The sequence below is a fragment of the Hippocampus guttulatus genome, chromosome 10 (assembly GCF_054856545.1).
Source record: "Hippocampus guttulatus isolate MCC_2025c chromosome 10, RoL_Hgut_1.0, whole genome shotgun sequence".
NCBI lineage: Eukaryota > Metazoa > Chordata > Actinopteri > Syngnathiformes > Syngnathidae > Hippocampus > Hippocampus guttulatus.
In genome coordinates this window covers 4,838,443-4,859,080 of record NC_141270.1, presented here as the reverse complement: position 1 = coordinate 4,859,080, position 20,638 = coordinate 4,838,443, and the positions used below count along the sequence as shown (strand labels likewise).

The 20,638-nt window shown below is 42.6% G+C and overlaps 1 protein-coding gene across 3 annotated transcripts; it reads left to right on the top strand.

Moving 5' to 3' along the window:
• The first annotated feature begins 1,122 nt into the window (after positions 1-1,122).
• Positions 1,123-20,593, top strand: LOC147198988 (semaphorin-4G-like). Of its 3 annotated transcripts, XM_086122870.1 has the most exons (16): positions 1,123-1,403; positions 4,520-4,562; positions 4,646-4,778; positions 9,437-9,588; positions 11,064-11,126; positions 11,206-11,304; positions 12,022-12,112; positions 12,186-12,293; positions 13,245-13,405; positions 13,851-14,026; positions 15,229-15,367; positions 16,517-16,739; positions 17,085-17,200; positions 17,307-17,461; positions 18,330-18,388; positions 19,364-20,593. In XM_086122870.1, the coding sequence occupies exons 3-16, from the start codon at positions 4,646-4,648 to the stop codon at positions 20,323-20,325; spliced, it is 2,637 nt and encodes an 878-aa protein (XP_085978996.1). In that variant the 5' UTR covers positions 1,123-1,403; positions 4,520-4,562; the 3' UTR covers positions 20,326-20,593. The 3 variants fall into 3 exon arrangements, with proteins under 3 accessions (XP_085978996.1, XP_085978993.1, XP_085978994.1); XM_086122867.1 differs by lacking the exon at positions 4,520-4,562; XM_086122868.1 differs by having other exon boundaries at positions 4,520-4,778.
• The last annotated feature ends 45 nt before the right edge of the window (positions 20,594-20,638 follow it).

Here is a 20,638-nt window from a genome sequence, read left to right as displayed (position 1 = left end):
AAACGGTATTGCACAGTGGAAACAGTATTTCTTTTGTCTGTAGGCTTGAAAAGGGCCATAGGTGGAATGCGCTACAATAGATTCCCAATGAGCTCGACTGAGCTGTCTATTTTTATCTTTTTTTTTTTTTTAAAGTACGTCAATTGTGCAATCCTGACTCATCAAGCCCATAGGCAAACTTTTGGCTACCGTTGGTTCCCATAATAGCTGATCTAGTGCTTTGCAAAGCCACAGTAATTACCAACATCAATAATGTATCAGTTGGGAATGTGTCCGAGGAGTTTTTGGTTTTTAATCCTAGTTTTATGGACTTCCTTGCAATTCAAAATATTTTCATATCGCTACCCAGTACATGTCAAAGTCCCTCCAGCAGATGCCACTGTTGTACCATTTAGCGATGTTTGGCATAAACCCCTGAAACGAATACAGTACAGTATACTGTACAGTATTAATGAATCAAAATGAAGACATTACCATTAATATTCACATTGATAGCATGTAATAAAGGACAAATATTATGTTACTAGGATTCATTTTTATTTTTTGACGACTTCAATTTCACTCATTTACAATGGAAAACATAGTTACTTGTTTTTTATTGTTTTTGACTTGGTTATTGTTTACTGTTTCAGTCTCTTGTGTTTTACGTTCGTTTTATTTTTAATGAACAGTACTTTTTTGAGGTACGATTGTATTCTAAAGAGCTCTATTGTGGTTCTCAATGTGTGGTTAGCAAGCTCTCTCTAGCGGTATGTAAAAGAACCACTGAATTAAATGTTCAAACTGCATAATGTTACGTTTTTTAATACATTTGTTCATTTCAGTTGTAGTTAACATTTAGACACAATGATTTAGCATTTTTTGGGGTTTTCCTTTTTATTGATTGCCAGTTCAAGGTTGGTCATCATGGTGGTACTAAGTGGAGTTTTTATTTATTTATTTAATTTATTTTTTGGAGACGGTAGCCTACGTGAAAAACTGAGTAACAATCATTTATTTTGGAGTGTATAGCCTGTAGTTCTGCAAGTGTCCTCCTGGTGACACTGCTGCCCCTCCCACGAAGGTTTAAACCGACAGGTTGCTCGAGTACACCTTTAAAAAAAAATCTCTCGTCCACCCGCAACACACTCACTCCCACTCAGCCGCATTGTTAACAACGTCTCTTCGCCGGCCTTAAAAAGACGCTTTTAGACAAGGAAGGCTGTAAAGAACTAAGATTTTTGGAAGGTACAAGTGTGAGAGTCGTGGGCGGGTTTGTTTCGCAGAGTGTTTCCATTTGGTGGCTGTTGATTATGCAGCACTGTCAAAAGGGACTAAAGTCCACTTGGAATGAACGGCTCGAGGAAGACAATATATTTCCTGCTTTTTTTTTTTTTACCCCCGACGATTTCTACGCAATTAAGGTAAGACAAAAACACCACACAGTCGACTTTCCAATACCTTCACTAAACGTCAGTTCTCTTCAAATCATGCTTAAAAAGCCCCCCCCCCCCATCTTTGGGTTACGCTTAACAAATCAATCAACAAGAAAGTGATCTAATCAATTGAAGCCATTTTGGAAGAGAAAATATATTTTTTAAAAGCACAGGTGTCAAACACAAGAACCGGGTGCCTGAATTCCACTCGCTACAACAGCTATGTCGCCCACTAAGTGTTTACCACAGATGTCTCGTCAAACTGAGCTGTTTGTTTAATTTTGGCTGAAAGTCTGTACTGAAATCACAATTGCCGTCCGCTCAAAGTCCGCTACTTTAATGCTAACACACACAGTGCCTTGAGAAACACATGACCTGACTTCGAAGTTTTTTTGAGATACGAGGGGATGTCAAAGCCATCACATGCAGGCTCATTCTTCAGAATTCAAATCAACTCACTTCACAGTAAGCAGCAGTTTGTCAAGAAGTGAACAGTACCTCAAAAAAAAAAAGAGTTTATGACAACATATAGCTGCATAAATTTGATTGGACAAAAAGTCAAAATACACATCCTGGAAGCAAAGCAGGCAAGAAAACGACTCTGAGATGAAGAAAAAAGACTGCTGTGATGAATTATGACAGTGAAATGAAACTTTTTTTTTAAATCTAGGTTGTAATTGTGGGTCAGTGCTTCTGACAGTGTTTAAGCCATCCGAGAATTCTACCACCATTGAGAATGGAGTGAGTGAAATGTCATGACTGGCGACGCAGTTTAATGAGTTCCGTGGATCAACATGAGCATGTTTGTGCTGTGTGTCGGCGGTACAATGTTTCCATTCTTCGATTGCACATTGGCAGCATCTTTGTTCCCTTACTCCAAACAAAGGCGCACAATTTGGCCATTTTGGGTGTAAGACTGATGACAAAGCTCAAGCAAAAGCGACGTGATTCATCCCCAACTGCTGCTGTCTTTTGTCACAGCGACCCAAGCCAAGTGTTACGAAGTCTGCAATAGACTCGGTACAAACAGAAAACTGCACAGTCAAACAAGCAGGCTTATTAAAAGTGTGCAATGCCTTTTTGACTGTCGTCTTTTCTACCATTTGTCTCCCAAAGACACGCATGCTTTGTCTACACGCCGAAAAGCAAAGTGTGCCAAGTCTTTTTTTATGACTGTTAATGCAGTCGCCTTGTCATTTTTCAACTGCTTTGTAGACACTAAGGGTGTTCTCTCAGTAGCTCACTTTGGTCAAAATGTTTTGTTCCTTTTGTTTCATCAGGTGCAAAACAGTAAAATGGAGTATGTGTTTCGCACACAAAAATGCTTTTAATGCTTAAAGATATTTTCTATTTACAGTTCCTCAAATATATTTTTACCCGGAAGTGTTTGCGCATGTATGAGATGTTCAGCCGGCTATTGAGCAAAACATGAAACTGTTACGCACTCTGGCCTTTAAGTCCATCTAGGCAGTGTGACAAAAATGCCTTTGTCGTCACTTCGCTCTTGGCCTCTGATGCCGTGCTAGCACAAAGGGAGTTTGCTAACCAGAATGCTGGACAGGCGAGACGGTTAGCTTACCGCTAGCTAGCTGATACGACACAACATAGATGGATTTGAAATGTTAACAAAAGCGTGTAAACACCCTGTGTTCTGTCATTGGCCAGTCTATGGCGAGGGATCCTCGAGGTTAAAGTAAGTTTTTTTAAACTAAAAAGGAAAACCTTTCCATAGGTTGACGCAAAGTACAATTATTAACCCATTCGAGTTGATTTAGGATTTGTTGCTTCAACGGTAAACTAATAGCAAATGAGGATTTTGGGTTTGAGTCTCAGGTCTAGTTGGATGTGTGCCTTTAAGGGTTGTGGCCTAGTCAGGGTTTCATTCCAGAGGCTGTTGGAGTGTCAGACAGTATCCCCCCCCCCCCCCCCCCACGTGGCTCGTTACGTCCGACACATTTGTGATGTGAGGCTTTCTTTTGGTACTTGTGTCAAAGCCTCGCATCTTCCTTCTAAAGACCACATCAGCACCACTTTGGCAGACTGATGGACTGGCCGTCTGAAAGCATGGAGAGATCATGACAGCCATTTGAGTGCGCACGAGCCAGATAAATGACTCCTAAAGGGTTCCGCAGCAAGCCTCCCCCGCAACCCGAAGCGTAGACAGACCTCTAAACGTCTGTCTAACTGTCACCTTTTCATTGCAGTTGACAGCTGTCAGGGTGAAAGTTGCTCACGAGAACAAAGAGTACAGAGACCTGGGAAGTTTTTTGCGATCATGAAAAGTCTGAATAAATAAACAGGAAATATCCAATTTTGGTTCAAAGAAGCCAGTTTTGGGGCAATTTCCAAAATAAGATGGGGAGCACCACCCTTTTTGAAATGTGCTTTTGATTGATTTATTCAGTTTCAAGTTCAGCTCACAAAGTTACATACAACTAAACATGACATTTGGTAGACAAGTCCTTTATCCTTTATTTTACGGTCATTTTGGTCGCGGCATAAAACAAAATAATATGCAACATTGTATATTTCAGCACCAAAATGTTCAACCAAACCGCACAGTTTGTCGAACGAAAGTCATAATGCTGACCCCTAAGGGGAAATTGATGGGCCATGAAAACAAACACTTTGAAATGCGGGGTATTTTCGACTTGGTTGCACGCCACTCTGCCGTGCAGTTCGGTGCATATTTGAGAAGTCAAAGGAGCATGCTCAATATTTACACATGCACGCCTGCGTGCTTGTCACGGTTTCCCAACCACTGACGGACATCTGGGGCTTTGTGGGGAAAACGAATGGTGAGGACTTTTGTCCTGGTGTTTTGTTATTGTTGTTTTTAAAATATGTGATGTTTCAAACATTGAGAATTGTGTCCGTGTCCAAATTTATGGACCTTACTTATGAATATGTTGACATAATGATTAGCTATGACTGATCGTTTCAAAAATAGTGATATGCTAGTACTGGTATTAAGAGGTGAATTAATTTGGCTAAGTCACCAAATGAAGGCACCTGGTACCAATTCGACGGATCTCAACTGTGCAGTTGAGTGATACTTTATTGTCCCTGCTGACTGTTGGTGGACGCGTTTTCTCTTCTTTCAGGTCCTTGCATTGAACCAGGCAACCAGTGTGTGAATATGTTTGTGTGAGCTTTTATTTTTTATTTTTTTGCTGCCTCTGCTGCATGCATCCTGCTTACCGAGTGTGTATGCATGTGTGTGTATGGAGATGAAGGCGGGCCACTCCTCATCACTGCGGCTCTTGCTGCTGGTTAGCTGCTGTGTGTGTGTGCCGGCCACCTACCCATTCGGACCGCCGCTGGATCTCGATGTAACGCCGCGCGTCACCATCTTGAGCAACAGTAAGCGTGTTTTGTGTCACTCTCTCACCAAAGGTGCTCATTAACCACAACATTAGGTACACTCGTAGAGTTTATTGCCACGCCCGGTGGAAGTCGACTGTCAAACTGAAATGAAACAAAAAGAATTACTTTGTGGTCAATAAAAGCACACCTTAAGCTTTATGCCCACGCTAAATTGCACCTATTTTGTGGTGCTCTAACAGTTTATACAACAGATGGAACACAAATGGTGCAGTAACACGTCGGTCAGCAGTACAACCGCACTCAAAGTCCTATTCTTTATGTTCTGCGAAGAACAACTCATATTAGTGCTGTACTGATGAGATGAGAGGATTAGAGCTCTCTTGTTGAACAGTTAATCTGTCTATTTTATACTGCCCCCTGGTGTCCGAGATACACACACCAGAATGGCAATTCAATTCCTACAATGTCCAAAAAATAATAATGATGTCATTGTTGTAACCTTTTATAAAGTACAATATTATGGAGCGAAATGTTTTTTGGGAGGAAGGCTCACATATACTGTATATCTATTGTGTATCTCATCATGTAAGATTTAGTCCTTTTTACGTGGTCATTTTGCTTCTTCGTCAGGTTTCTTTAGTTCCGTGAAATTTTTGCCATGTTTGCGTCACTTTTCCCATGTAGCTCCTCTCTTTCTTTCCCCCATCGCGACAACTTCCTGCGAGTATTAACGTAGGTCTTTTCCTTGCATACATGCGTCGTCTGTCATCTCGCCTGTGGCGCTTTGTTTCTCAAAGTCCTCTCGCAGATCCCCCGCAGAGATTGGCGCCACCTCGGCTTCTTTGAGGGAAGTGCCGTTACCATGACGACTGTTCTCTGTGCTTGACGTCAGTTACACCTGTGCCAATGCATAATTTTATCTATTTGCTGCCTGCCATCTTCAGCTGGCATTAATAACTTGACTTTTGAGTTAAATTCAAAACACTTGTATCTGAAATCATCTTTCACCATTAAAGTGAATGTAAATGCCATTAATCTGTTCCACCCTCCAATGAAACGCCAACAATTTTAAAAAATGCTTTTCTTAATAAGGAAAGTATCACTCTACAGTATTGTACTGTATAAAAACATACAGTAATTACATAATTAAATAAAATGTAAAATATTAGACATTTTTTACAGCATGATTTCATGCTTTAATTCAAGAAACATTTTCCCGGTCCTTCTGGAATGCACACCTTCGTCACTAGTATATAAATATTTACTTATAAAGGTTGATCCTAGTTTCATTAGCCCTATATATAGTGTTTTGTATTGTTGGTTAGCATCAAGCTAACAAACATTAGTACGGCATAGTTATGTGTTTGGTTAAATACACATTTCATTGTCTTTGTTTTATGTTTAACATCGTGAGTTGTTCAACCAAAAATGCTGGGGGGGAATAGCAAATCGAGCAAAAAATCACAGCAATTTTTGCATGAGTGTCGAGAATGATACAATGTTACTCAAAATATCACCGTTGATAAATTCAGTATTCTACCAATGTGCCATATTTTGATGCACAGCTATAACCTTCCACTCCAGTGTCTTGGGATGATGAATGCTTGTCCTGCTGGCGTTTGTTTTTCTCCCCAAACAGCGTATTGAAACGTGCCCTTTCACCTCCAGTCTTGAATGCAGCGGATACGTGCCTCGGCTCGTTATTACCTCATCGTAGATTGTTAATGTAACCTTGACCGAACTCCCCTGCATGTCACTCTTCCAGGGTCGGTGCCTTCGCTAACTCGAATCTCGTTTTATTAATTTATTTATTCTCAGATTTTGTTTCCCATAAGTATGAAAACATCGGAATTTTGGCTTGGCCCTATAATTTTATTTAGTTATTTATTTTACACCAAAACAAAGCCACATAACACCTGCCAGCTTAATGGTCAGGCTGCAGCTAATGATTTTGAAAAAATAATTATTTGGTCAATTCATTGAATAACTGGAATCTTAAAAAAAAAAAAAAAAAAAAGCAGTGCATAGCTCCTGAAGTGGTCGCCAGCCAATCACAGGGCACACGTAGACAAGCAACCATTCACACTCATAATTCATAATTTACACCGATGATTTTTAGTCATTTACAACAGTGGGAAAATCAGCGAAAATTGGGTGAATTGTCTTTTTTTTTGGAGGGGGGGGGGGGTTCAATGTCCTTAACTTTGTTTAATGTCATATTACATAAAATAAAATTGACTTCATATCAACCGGTCAATTAATCTGTCCATCCCCAGTAATAAAGAGACAAAATGTTTTAATTTAATTCTGGAAAAGATATAACTCACGCCAAAAAGTTATTGAAACTTCTCCTCACCGGAAGTCATAGAAATCAGTCGCAATGTTCAGACTGAGCCGACAGATAAATGTATGCCACGATGTGGCGATTACACAGCAGAATCTTCCAGGTATCGTCTCTGCTTTGTGTTCGCCCACGGTGAGCCGCGCACAATGTGCGCACTCACGTAGGCAAAGTTATTGTCCAAGAAATCCCACGCAGCCATCCGCTGATACTCCTCTTCCTCCCGCTGAGAGGGAGTTGGCACACAATCAGCCAGCCGGAATGAAACCCGACGTGTCGGCAGAGCTCGGAGGAAGTTACAAATGTGCATGTCATAAAAATAAGTCCCAAGTTACTGTGGTAAAAGTTCAGCCAGGCAGGTCAAGTCACGACAAATTGATGAGTTTATTGTCAATCTAAACAGTTAGCAAAGAGAATGAGTCACTGTGTTTTTAAATAACCGCAGCCCATTTAGCTTAATGCTAACAAGCAATGCAAAATGCCATTGGGGGGCTGTCGTGGTGTTATAAAGCCACCGGATAGGCCGAGTGGATTCACCGCAGCTTTCTGAGTAGTGACCGTCTCCATCAATATCACTATTTGCAGTCTCCATTGAATTGAACCAAAATGTGGCAAAAACTGTTGAATTCTTTACATTATATTGTAAAAAAGTCAATATTGTATTTTTTTTCAGCGCAGTATTATAATGCGTTTTTGTGTGAGTGTGTGTGTTAATACATATTTTTTTTGTTTTGTTTGGGGAGGCTGGAACAGATTAATGGCATTTCCATTGTTTTCAATGTAGCGAGATGATTTGGGAGCGTGCTTATAGACACTGTTGAAACAATTCACCCACTGCTAAAACAACACATTTACCAAAGTGTTTCGCGAGAGGTAATTCAGAGACACAACTGCCACAAGCTGATGGGAATCTCAACTTTGCACAGGAAGTGATTTATTGTACTCTGTGGTCATAAAACCCTTGAAAGTGCATATTGCATCCCCACTAGTGAATGGATTGGTATTTAAAATGTAAATCGGCAGCATAGAGCGAGCCCAAAGACACTAAAATGCGCACCTTCGTTGGCACCTGCCCACTTCATACGCCTGAATTAATATCATTCAAGTGAGTCTGGCGAATTAAAACTGATTTTAAAAAGCAAAAAGTCAAAACTATAATGAGAAATCTAACTCGGTTGTTGCCATTCATTCAAGCACAGTGGAATCATGGTTGTCACGTCTGACTCGCAGTCAAGAGGTTCTGGGTTGGAATCTTGCCTCAATCTATTTTTTAAAGTATTTTTTGAAATGTACTTTCTATGATATTTCGATAATGTAGATATCTGCCTATTGTGGGTGGGTCTGCAGTCTGCGCCATAGAGATTCTCAATTAATTCGTTTTGTATTTATTTTATTTTTGTCTGACGCTGCTCGTACAATATTCTCCCTCAAAGATGTCGGTTGGATGTGGCTGTTACAAAACGCCCAGAGGTGGTTTGCGGTGTCATGTTTACTCAAGTCAAGTGGCACCCTCATAGAGGGTCCGTTTTGCTTACGCAAGCCCCCCAGCTTTTACTATGCGACAAGCACATGCGGAATGCTGGACAACGGAAAAAGTCCATCGTTTTAAATGTTTAGTTTGCTGTTACGTATAGGCTGCAGAAACCATCAACTGAAAAGACTCTCCCTACTTTTTTTTTCTTTTCTGTAGAGCGCTATATACCGTATGAATATACTCCCTCATTTCTTAGCCGAGTTGACTTTTTCATTGCGGCTGCAGCGCAAATTGAATAGAGAGCAATATAATGGAAAGTATCAAAAGCCTTTCTCACTACTCTTCCACAGTCGTGCACTCGGCGATGCGCACTGCGAGATGTGTAGCAAAGGATGAATGCATGTTCACACACACAAACACACACACACACACACGCACACACAAAATAATGTATTTCATATAGAAATGGATTGTATGCAAAATCAGGGTACGGTTGTAATCGCATAATCTGCTAAATAAAACATGTCAGCAAATATATATATAATATAATATATACAGTATACCTGTATATATAAATATATTATGTAATCTCCTTCTCTCCAAGAATGTTCTGTGCTGCCATTGTTAATAAACCAAAGTTTCTCTGCATTTGCAGGCGTCTTTTTTTTGTCTTCAAATATTTCCATTCATTTATTTATTTCAAGTATTGATTGTCCACGTGATGAAACTTGCAAGTCACGATAAAACCGTATTGTGTTGAAAATGTCATTGCCTCGCTGCGTCTCCCACAAGTGGTCCAGTATCTCTGCGCCATGGAGTCGGAGATTATGTTGCAAATGTTTTTTTTTTTAAAATAACAAATGCCGCTCGTGCCCGTAGGTCTGCGGGGCTGCAGGCGCTTCAGCTCCTCATCGGCTGTCAACTACAGCACCATGTTGCTGGAGGCTGACAGCCAGCGGCTCTTCGTCGGAGCCCGAGGGGCCGCGTTCGCACTCGACGCTGCTGACATCTCGGCCAGTCCTGCGCTTACTGTAAGTTTGTTTGTTTGTTTGTGTCGAAACCGTCTTGTTAGTCTAGCTTGTCTGTGTTTGCAATTCCTTCTGTTTTTGAGGGAAGAATAGTTAAAAAGCATTTTTTAAATGCTTGAAACAAGAATGACTGCACGACATCGTCTTTTCAGTCATGCCATTTTGGAGCTTCTGACTGCTTCAAAACATAAAAGTCAAAATGAAAAGAAAATCATGAAAAGTCCCACACTATTATAACCCTGCGCTGGACGAATAAAATCAAACAAAGCATGGCTTTTATGCGGTTGCTTGTCTCCACCCAAATGATCAGAGTGACGGTTTTCTATTATGTAACTCAAGCGTTTTGTTTGTTTGTTTCCCTCTTCCAATTGCTATTTTGAATCTGAGTAAATCAGGCGCTTATGATTTAGCATGAATTAGCCTGCCCGTTAGAGTGCCTCAACCAGTCTTTCCAGTCTGGGAAGTGCATCCCTTTTTTTTAAAAATTTTTTTTTTTTACTCAATACTTTGTCAATGCACCTTTGGCAGAAATCCCAGCATTAACTCTCTTGCAAAATGATGCTACGAGCTTGGCACACTGCTCTTTGGCTCGTGCGGCCCGTTTCTCTTTGCAACATTTACTTTGAGTTACAAATTGACCGTGCTCAGAATGACCAAATCACGTTGAAACTCATATTAAATATGAATCACCAAACGCCTGTCATCATTTATAGTGCCTTTGATGCACTACGGATAAAGTTCAGCTGTTCTTGTAATGTTCCTGCCATTTTTGTGCTTAATTTGCTTGAGTTACTTAGTTACGGTTTTAAAGTTGGGAAGTTGCTGTGTTAAAAACAACAACATTGTGTTCAAACTCGTTAAAAGGGAGTCAGCAGCAGGCACCCAGCACCCTTTAAAGTGCCTCTAATGAACCCCAAATAAAGTTCAGATGTTCTTGTCGGCTTTTCGTGACATTTTTTTTTTATTTTTTTACTTTGAATGATTTACCTTGGTAAAGTTACAAATGGGTGATGTGGTTTTGTTCCATTTTCAAACTCATGTTTAATGGTAGTCCCCACACAAGTTAAACTAAAATTCATATTTCGTATTAGGCTTTTCACAGCAATAAATACTTACAAGGTCCAAAACAAAAGAATTCAGTTCACTTTGCAATATGGCGTTCATATAAAATGTGTAAAAAGTGAAGCTCTCTAATACTTGTTTCCGGATGCATCCTTGTGTTGATGCTATCTCCAAAGAGACTGGTTGTGTAGGTGCTAAAAATAACCGCTACGCTAGCATAGGGAGACTGAATGGCAGTCTTTGATCTCATCATTGATGTTGCAAGAATGATTTCAAATTGAGCTCCTAATATGCATGATAATCACTCGACTCTGGAAATTCCGAACTCAAGGCCAAAAATAAAAAAAATCATCATTCATACAAGACTCGTCAGTGCCATGTAACCTCCCGTTTTATTGTGCGTTTCGTTCCATCAGATTGAGTGGGAGGCCTCTGCCGAGCAAAAACGGCAATGTCTACTCAAGGGGAAAGACAACAAGGTGGACATTTAACTTTCCCCTCTTTCATTTTGTATTTATATCCTCACCGAATCTTTTTTCCCCCCTCTTCTCCCACCAGACGGAGTGTTTTAATCACATCCGCCTCCTGCAGAGGTTCAATTCGACGCATCTCTACATGTGCGGAACTCACGCCTTCAGTCCTCTGTGTGCATATATAGTATGTCCGGCCCCTGCTTTCATGTTGCATTTAAATTCAGATATCGCAGATTTTCAGATCGGGGTACAGTGGTCTGTCACGATATGAATGTTTTTCTTTGAGTGTCGAGCCGTCGCATGGTCAAATATTTTGCTTTGTGTTGCAAGCCAGACGTAGTCAGATTTGAACCCTGAACCTCAGAGCAATGAGGCAGAAGTGCTTCGATCCCACCGCTCTATTGCTCTTTGTCCTTCTTTTGATTGCGTTTATTTGAATTTTTCCATGTTCCGACCTTGACGTTCACAAGACTACCTTGCCCGCACGTAAGTGCTGTATTGCAGCCTTGGGACTGACAAGGCCATTAGACCCGGTGTCTGGTTGTTATGACAACTTAATAAGCTAAAATACATTTCTGTATTTTTAATACATGTAGAAGGACTATTTTCACCTATTGCACAGAAATAATTTGGGTGGTACATTAACTTATAAATTTGCATAGCCATCCTGAATGAGCCTTAAATTGTTTATTGTACTATTAATTCAGTTTTTCTTTTTGTAATGATTAATTTAATTCACCCTTCATTTTAGCCTTTGGGTAAATAGTCTCGAGATTGCTCTGCAGAATGGATTGTGTTCAACTTTTGAGGTCTACAATACAATTTAATACAATACAATACATGCTGATTTATATAGTTTCACAGGGTAATGTTTGTTTATTTTTTTTAATTTTTTTTACAGGATGCTGAGACATTTGTGATGTCTACGCCCGAAGAGGGCCGAGACAAATGTCCCTACAGCCCGACAACGGGATACACTGGCCTGATCGTTGGTAGGGACATTGTGCAGATACCTCTCACCCCAAAAAAGAACCCCGAAACCTCATTTGACTGGTTCTCTCTCAGATCAGGAGCTGTTTACCGCTTCGCAATATGAGTTTCGAAGCTTCCCTGATATTCGACGAAACTCTCCCACTCTGAAGACTGAAGACGCTCCAACGCGATGGCTGAATGGTGAGAAGCGACATTTTAACCCAATTTTTTTGTTTTGTTTTTTAAATAAATCATCAAGATAGGGCGGTGGTGGGCACACTGAGCATTTATAGGAGTGGTTCTCAAGACTTTTTCAGTGATGTACCACCTGTGAAATATTTTTTCAGCCAAGTACACCCAAACCAACACAAAGCACTTATGAATAAAATAAAAAAAAGAATACACAGTTTTCATCTTTTAATTAATTTTATTAAATAACTGGTAAATTCATTCTAATTTATTGATCATTAAGAATAACCGTTTTATTGTAAAAAGTCGAAAACGTGCCTACCGCTAACCTAACGATGTCTAGGACACTATAAATCTGATTTTTGTTGTTGTGTTGGAGTGAAAAAAGGCTGAAAATGTTGCAATGCTTGTCACTGTTTCAGGGGATATTTGCCAAGCCTACTGAGTGAAATCTCGGGCGGTGCATCTTAATGCTTGTTTTCTAACAAGCGGGATCAGCAAGAGCCTCTCCTGTTAGTGTCAGTGACTTCGCTGAGACCATGTATAAACATGAGCTCCAAATATAATTGGGTCTCAGCAGGGAATAAAAATCGGTCCTTTCCCAGCGGTGGGAAGTAGTGCAGATACTTTGTTACTGTACTTAACGTAGACATTTCAGCTGTCTGTACTTTACTTGAGTATTTACTTTCCTGGAAATGTTCGACTTTTTGTAGATGAGAGTGAGAAACATGAGTAAAGTCACCACTAGCCAGTATGAAGGCAAAGAAATTGGAATCGAGTTGACTGCAGTAGCTGATGGGTTGAATGTAAACAAACAACTGTCGATTTCCAATAGCTAGTCACTTCGTCCGTTGGCGAGTAACACGCGGAAGGAGCAGTTCCCATTTGTCCCCTGTTAGTCCCCTTCTCTCACTGTTTTTACTTTACTCTCCATTTCTGGTCATTCCCGCTTCCCTCTTCCAGAGGCCAACTTTATAAGCTCAGCGCTGGTGCGGGAGAGCTTGAGCAGCGGTATCGCGGGCGACGACGACAAGATCTACTTCTTTTTCACCGAGGGCGGCCAGGAACACAGCGCCACCTCCGGCGGCCACAGCAGAGTGGCGCGAGTGGCTCGGATTTGCAAGGTGAGCCGAGCCTTGGATACCCAAAGAATCCTGAACATAATGAATGATGGAAGGTATTTGTCGTGAAGCCCTGGGAATGATTCGAGAAGCCGACTGCGGGGAGGATAAATGTCCCGTCGGGATGGATTATGGAGATGGTGACAGATTGTTAAACTTCGTCGCCGTCTTCACTGCAACTTCTTTCATGCGTCTCGATTTGATTGTTGTGCGCTATGTGGATGAAAGTGGCCATTACGCAGGAACTAAAATGAAAGGAAATACAGACTGACTGTCTTCAAAAATTGCTCCCTTGCCATTCTATGGGGGATCTTTGGCTATTTTGTTGTGCTGTTTGAATGTGTAGTGGAAGGATGGGCAACTGGCGGCGGTGTGTGCCAACTTTCGTCGGGCATCTGTTTTTGGTTTTTTTGTATTCGACCCTCTGCCTCCACCTATTCCGCCTCAGGGAGACCGAGGAGGCCTCCTGACTCTCCAGAAGCGCTGGACGTCCTTCCTCAAGGCCCGGCTGACGTGCTCCCTCCCAGAGTACGACTTCCACTTCAACATGCTGCGCAGCGTCTTTGTTGTGCCCGGAGACACGCCGCGAGACACACTCTTCTATGCCATCTTCGGTCTGGGCTGGTGAGTAGCGAGGTGCGGGGGAAAGGGTGATCAAAGTCCGAGATCGATGTGTTAAGACAGTCATAGCGAGCTGAAAGGTGGGAAGGGATGAGACGGCGAAGACAAAAAGTTATGAAAGGAAAATGTGGTAGAGAATAGATTAAAAATGCAGGTTTGAATTTGTTTCAATGGGAAAAGACCATTTGGAGAGAAATTGGTTTTCCTACCATACAGTAAACTCATAATATTTTATTAAAATAAATGGCAGCCGTCGTATTAATTGAAATGTTATTTATCAAAAGTACTAGAGGTATCAGCACTCTGTATCGCTGAGAACTTAAGGAGTGAAAACTCCTACTGGTATCGGTCTGGAGAAAAGTGATATGGAACATTCCGAATTAAAATCGAAGGAAAATTGTACTCTTCCTTCTGGTGGGCTGTCAAAAAAAATAGATACACAATTTTGTGGAGGATAAAGAATATATGCTTGTGAGTTTTGTTGTACAATCTCTCTACTTGTGTTCAAAGTCTAAATTGTTTCAAGGGTTACAATTACCTTGACACCGCCGCCAGTTTTGTTAGCGTGCGTCAGCATTAAGATAGCAGACTTTTGTAGGATACACTTGATCATTAAGATTTTATTTAATCAGATCCCATTAAGTCTTAATGGGATCTGATTAAATACACAAAGTGAAATTCTTTGTTTCATGTTTAGCTGGGTAGTACAAAATAAACTTCAACTGCTAGCTTAAAACAAGCATTGGGATGTTTTATGGTAGAATCTGCCAAACTGCCACTGTCGCCCGAGCGCTTTTCAAAATGGAGTTTGTGTGTTGTATTTGTCAAATTATGATACATTGTGCAAATAATTTCAGCGAAAGTATATGACCCGGTTTTACTCGGCTGCGTTTCCACTTTCTCTACTCCTGCTTCTCACCTCCGACTGCATTTTCGACACGTCTTCTCTCGTCCTCTCTAATCTTCTCCTCGCATCTCTGCCAGAACCTCTCCTGTGCCTTCCCTCCTCTTTCCTCTTCCCCATTTATCTTGTTATTTCATCTTCTAAACTCTGTGCGCCACTGATCTACTGTACTTCTACCGCGGTCGCCATGGTAATGCTGGGTTTATCGCTGTTGCCGCTCACGCTATGTGCTCTGCTCTCACTCACTGCGTGTGTGTGCGTGTTTGTTTCTGTTATTTATTTATCTTTTTTTTTTTTTTAGGAAAAACATAAAAGCGTCTGCCTTGTGTCGCTTCTCGCTGTCTGATGTTCAAGAGGCCTTCCGAGGGCCTTACATGGAGACGCAGGACTCCAACTGGAAGGAGTACAGTGGAAAAATTCCTGACCCACGACCGGGAACGGTAAACACTCATACACACACCTTGCATTCATGAGCTATTGTTAGGTCGACTTTTCATGAAATGAATGAATTATTGGGATGTTGATAGCCATGCGTCCACTTCAACATCCCAACTCTCGTCTCCGCATCCCGTTCTCCCTCGCGAACACTCGTCCCAGGGTGGCTTACGTTCACCTCATCAAGCGTAATAAACAAAATGAAAAGCTCCTGCCTCTTGACGGAGATCAAATGTAACTGATACTTTGCAGAGATCCAAAAAGGAGGCAGATTAGAAGATGTGGGAGGCTGATATTGAGGATGAGTCCGGAACATGAAGAAGACGAGACTCCAAACCCCAACCGGCTTAGATCCCTAAAATTAACTGTGGCGTGCAGCTTTGGCGGCGAGGTCTTAGTCGCGCGACAGCCCGGGCCATGACTCACTTAGCGAAGAGCAGACATTATCCGCCGCGCTGCCACTTGAACACTTAATTTCCAACTTCGCTATTAAAGGCAAAGCCGCAGACGGTCAAGGGAGCGGGAAAGCCGCTTAGATGAGTCGGCCGGGCTCATTTGAGGAAAGGACCCTTGGATGTTCAATCAGGTGTTTAGAGCCGACTGGCTAAATGGGTTGCGATTTCCTTGCATGCTTGAGCACTCTATGAGCCTCTTGACACCACCTCACACTTCTAAGCGTCCTTCTTCCTGGTAGCAATTATCGAAGTACAAAGATGGTGTTACTCTGCTTCAAGTGGGAGTTTGCAGTTTAAAAAAATTGTTAAATCTGTCTGTGTTACACAGCAGTAGAATTATTCTCAAAATGATTGGGGGTCATGAGATAAGATAAGATAAGATGTCATTTATTTGTCCCACAATGGGGAAATGTACACCCCCTTTTTTTTTGTTGTTGTTTGTTTGCAGTTGTTAGTGGCTTATATCTGCACCCTCCATGAGTATCCGATAACTTGAAATCAGGCCAATATCTGCCTGGTACCGATACTTGGTATCGATACTGGCCCATCCCTAAAAGTGGTCTTTGGTAAAATCATCCATATCAGGCCCCATCTTATTTCGCAAAGAAATCCGAATGGAACCAACTGTTGGGATTCACTGTATAAAATGCATAAACACGCCGAAACCAGTGAAAAAGACAGGCTTTCCACCCCCCTCAGTGTATCACAGACACCACAAGGGCCAAGGGCGTCAACGCGTCCACCTCCCTGCCCGATGACGTGCTCAACTTCGTCCGAAGGCACCCGCTGATGTCCCAGCAGGTCCGGGCTTTCGACCGCCGCCCCCTGTTGTTCAGGAGGACCACAGATTACACCCACATGGCTGTGAACACGGTCCAAGGCTTGGATGGGCAAGAGTATCATGTATTGTACATGGGAACAGGTACACACCACTGGGAAGCAGCTTGACATTTTCAAACAGTTACCTCAGTATCGTATTCATTTACATTGAACCCTGGCTGTTTGTGGAGTTGTGGAATTTATCACTTTTATAATACCCCGCCCACGTAAATAGTTCAAACCTCTTTGTGTAACAGAAATATGCAACTGCAAAATTGATCAAATACTATACATTCATCAGCGTACCTGGTGAGTGTGATGCTATCGATTTGAATAGTTTGTTTTTGTCATGCCCCTCGATAAATAATCATCGTGGGGGGCTTGAAATGATGCGTGTGGTCACAGTTGAGTGCATAATTCAGCCTCGCGATGTCAACGTATACCTCAGATGAGGGCTGGCTGCACAAGGCCGTGCACGTCAAGGGTCAGCTGCACATCATCGAGGAGCTCCAGCTCTTTGAAGAACCGCAGCCTGTGGACCATGTGCTCATCTCTGATCGAATGGTAGTGTGTCTGACACACACACACACACACACACACACACACACACACACACACACACGTGCATGTTTTTTTCACAGAGTTTTTGTATTTGTCCTATGTGTAACAGCTGAGCGTGTACGTGGGCTCTCCGTCAGGCGTGGTGCAGCTGCCCCTGTTCAATTGCCAAAGGTACACTTCCTGCTACGACTGCATCTTCGCCAGGGACCCTCACTGCGCCTGGAATGGTTACCATTGCGTGGACGTCATGGTGTGGCCGGACAAGTGCGTTTTCTTTCTCTGATTGGGTGGGAGTGAGAGTGAGCGTGTGACGATGTGAGGGAGGGAGTGAATAAGTGTGAGCCGGTGAGTATGTGTATGGCTAAGTGAGTGAGTGCACTGGTACGCCATCTCACTCCCATGCTGTGAGCGAGTGAGTGAGCTTGCACGCGACGGAGTGTGTGCATGTCTCAGCATGTTTTTCAACGAGAAGCACCGCACAACAGGTCCACTTTCCATTTTCAGCAAAGTTAGGACCCTTCCTTCTTGCAAATAATGAAAATAGAAAGACAGCTAAACGACGGGGATAAGCGAATGTACATCCATGCCCGCGTGTTATCGGGTGAGGTGATCAAAAGGCTGCCAGTTGCCTTTTGACTCACCTCAAACAGCACTGTGTCCTGTCACTGCGTCTTTTCGAAGAAGTATTACATAATCGCGCTGTTGGCAGAAACAACCGTGAGCTGAAAGTAAACACGGTGTGCAGCTGTGTACTCCAAGCCACGTTTCCAACAAGTACACTTGATCGGCCACGGTATGTTTTGAAATCCGAAACTCTTGCCGCCTCAAATTTGGTGAATTAAAATGTTTTGAAAATATTGGTGAGTTAAACTTTATCAAGCACGAACTCCATGCATCTAGCATGTACACTAACAGCAAAATATGTTCCATAAACGTATTCAGCAGTTCAATATTTTAGCACAAACAAATCCTCTTTAAACGCGATTCATCCATTTTCTAATTTGTATATTCAAACGTGTTCACTGTATGCCAAATACAGCACGGTACAGCATGTTCCCGTTGGAGCAAAGGGCATCAAATAACATGTTGATGTTTTGCATTCATGTGTTGTTTTCTCGCCGCACCCTCGCAGATCCGCGCTAATCCAGGACATCCAGAAAGGCAACAGAGGGTGTGACAACACTCAAGTCGGTGCGTGGAATTCTCCCAAAAGTTTCCCTTCAATGAATATCAGTGATGAAAGAGAAATTAAAGCAAGTCAGACAAAAAAAAAGATGCATCGTTGGGCGTGTAGAGCCCTTTTTGAAAGCTGATTATGCGCGCGGTGCTCTCCTCTGTTCTTTTAATCCCGTTCTGAGGGAGATCTGCTTGATATTCATGCCGGGCGAATGCTGCCTTCTTCTTCACAGTTTCAATCTGATCAATTGTGGCAGCTCCTTGTTTTAGGCTGTGCTAGGTGATAAAATGGCTGAAAGTAATACAAGTTGAAAACTTTTGACAGCCTTTGATATATATAATATATGCAAGATGTTCAGGAACTGTTTTATGAAATATGACACAGAGGACATTGTCGACGGATATTTTTAAAAAGGCAGCTTGTCCTACCTATGGGTTAGAAAAATAACATGAGCCAGGGATGTACGGTTCATGTATTTATCAGATTGAAAGGTGAAGGTATGAACTAAATTGTAATTTTTAGTGTACAGCAAGATTATTTTCATTCGTGAAAACTAACGAAATAACTAAACAAAATACAGTAAATCTAAAGGAGTGCTTTAAAAAAATACATTTTATGTTTTAAAAAACTAATACTATAATTATAGCAAAAATTTCTTTTTTAGTCTTTGTGAATTAATTTCCAACATGCTTTCAGGGTTGATTTTAAAAGTATTTATTTCCATAATACTGTATCGCCGTACGCTAATTTTCTTTCTTGATCTTGAACTTGACAAATACTTCATATATAATAAAAATAAAACTAATACTAAAACTAAAAAGAAAAAAAATTAAAAAGCAGCACTATCATTAAATTAAACACTAATGCTAAACAATAATTAAAATGAACTAAACCAAAAATAAACAGTCAAAATAAAAACGTACTCTATATTGTATGATGCAAAATCCAAAACAACACTGTCTGAAATTGGACTTTTCTCCCTCTTCCAGACGTGTCCACACGCAGCCGCTTCGTGCGAGTGGGCGACGACGTGCTCCTGCAGTGCGAGCTGAGCTCCAACCTGGCCGCGCCTTTGTGGACGCTGGACAGCCAGGAACTGCACGGCTACGGGCTCAGCTCCGGCTTCCGGACCGGCACAGACGGCCTGCTCATCATCCGGGCCCGCAGGGACCAGAGCGGCCTTTACACCTGCTACGCCTTGGAGAACGAAATCCAGGTTGCCGTGGTTACCTATAACGTCACAGTCGCTCCCGACCTGCCTTTTCCACCCATGGAAGACCCTCGCCGCCGCTTTCCCGCCTTGCCACTGCCCACTCCCTCCGAGGGGGCCCCTGCCCCGGCGCCTCGGATGCCCCACTCCAAGCTGCTCTCCGCCAAAAGCATGGAAGCCGTGTATCTGTCGCTCATCACCATCCTGGGTAGCCTGTGCGTGGTTCTTACCGTGGTGCTGTTCTACGTAGGCTTTTGCCTGCGAGTGGGCACCCGAGGGAAGTACTCGCTACCCGCGGCCACCGCCGTCTATCTGGGCGCGAAGAGAAACCACAGGAAACAGCAGCGCAATTCTGCCAACTTGGAGCTGAAGACCATCTCCAATAACGGACAGGGCGTCCACAACGGCATCTCGAAGCTTCCCAACGGCAACATCCGCGACGGAGGCTTCCTCCAAATTGTCCCCGGAGAGGCTTACCCCTCGCCCAACACTGAAATTAACCTTCCGCCGCCAGCCCCTCCGCTGCCCGCCACGCCAGAGTGCAACTTCGCCAACGGGCTGTCGGCCGCTCTGCCCAGCGTCCTGCGGCGGATGAACGGCAACAGCTACGTGTTGCTCAATCAGAGCGACGCAGAGCGCGCCTCGCCGCTCTGCTCGACCTTCGCCGACGAGCTCAACAGGATCCTGGAGAAGCGTAAATGCACTCAGCTGATACCCAGGCCGGACGAGAGCTCTGTGTAGCCCGGACAGAGGACTTGCTTTGTTCAAATTCTTGGAACATTTTGTGGGGTGTGGAAGGGTGGGGTGAAAAAGGAAAAATGGTGAAGGTGTGAAATGGAGGGGTGGAAAAAAACCTTCTACCTCACTTCATTTGTGCCCTGAGGGACACCTGCAGCCTTGAGGAGAGGACCCTCTCTGGAATTTGGGTTGCAAAATTACGGGACTTTTCCAACTTGGAAACTTCCTTGGGAATTCACTGAAATTTATTGGAATAAATAGGAATCAAGTAGTCCGGTTTCCTCGTACATTCCAAAAACATGCATGCTAGGGTCAT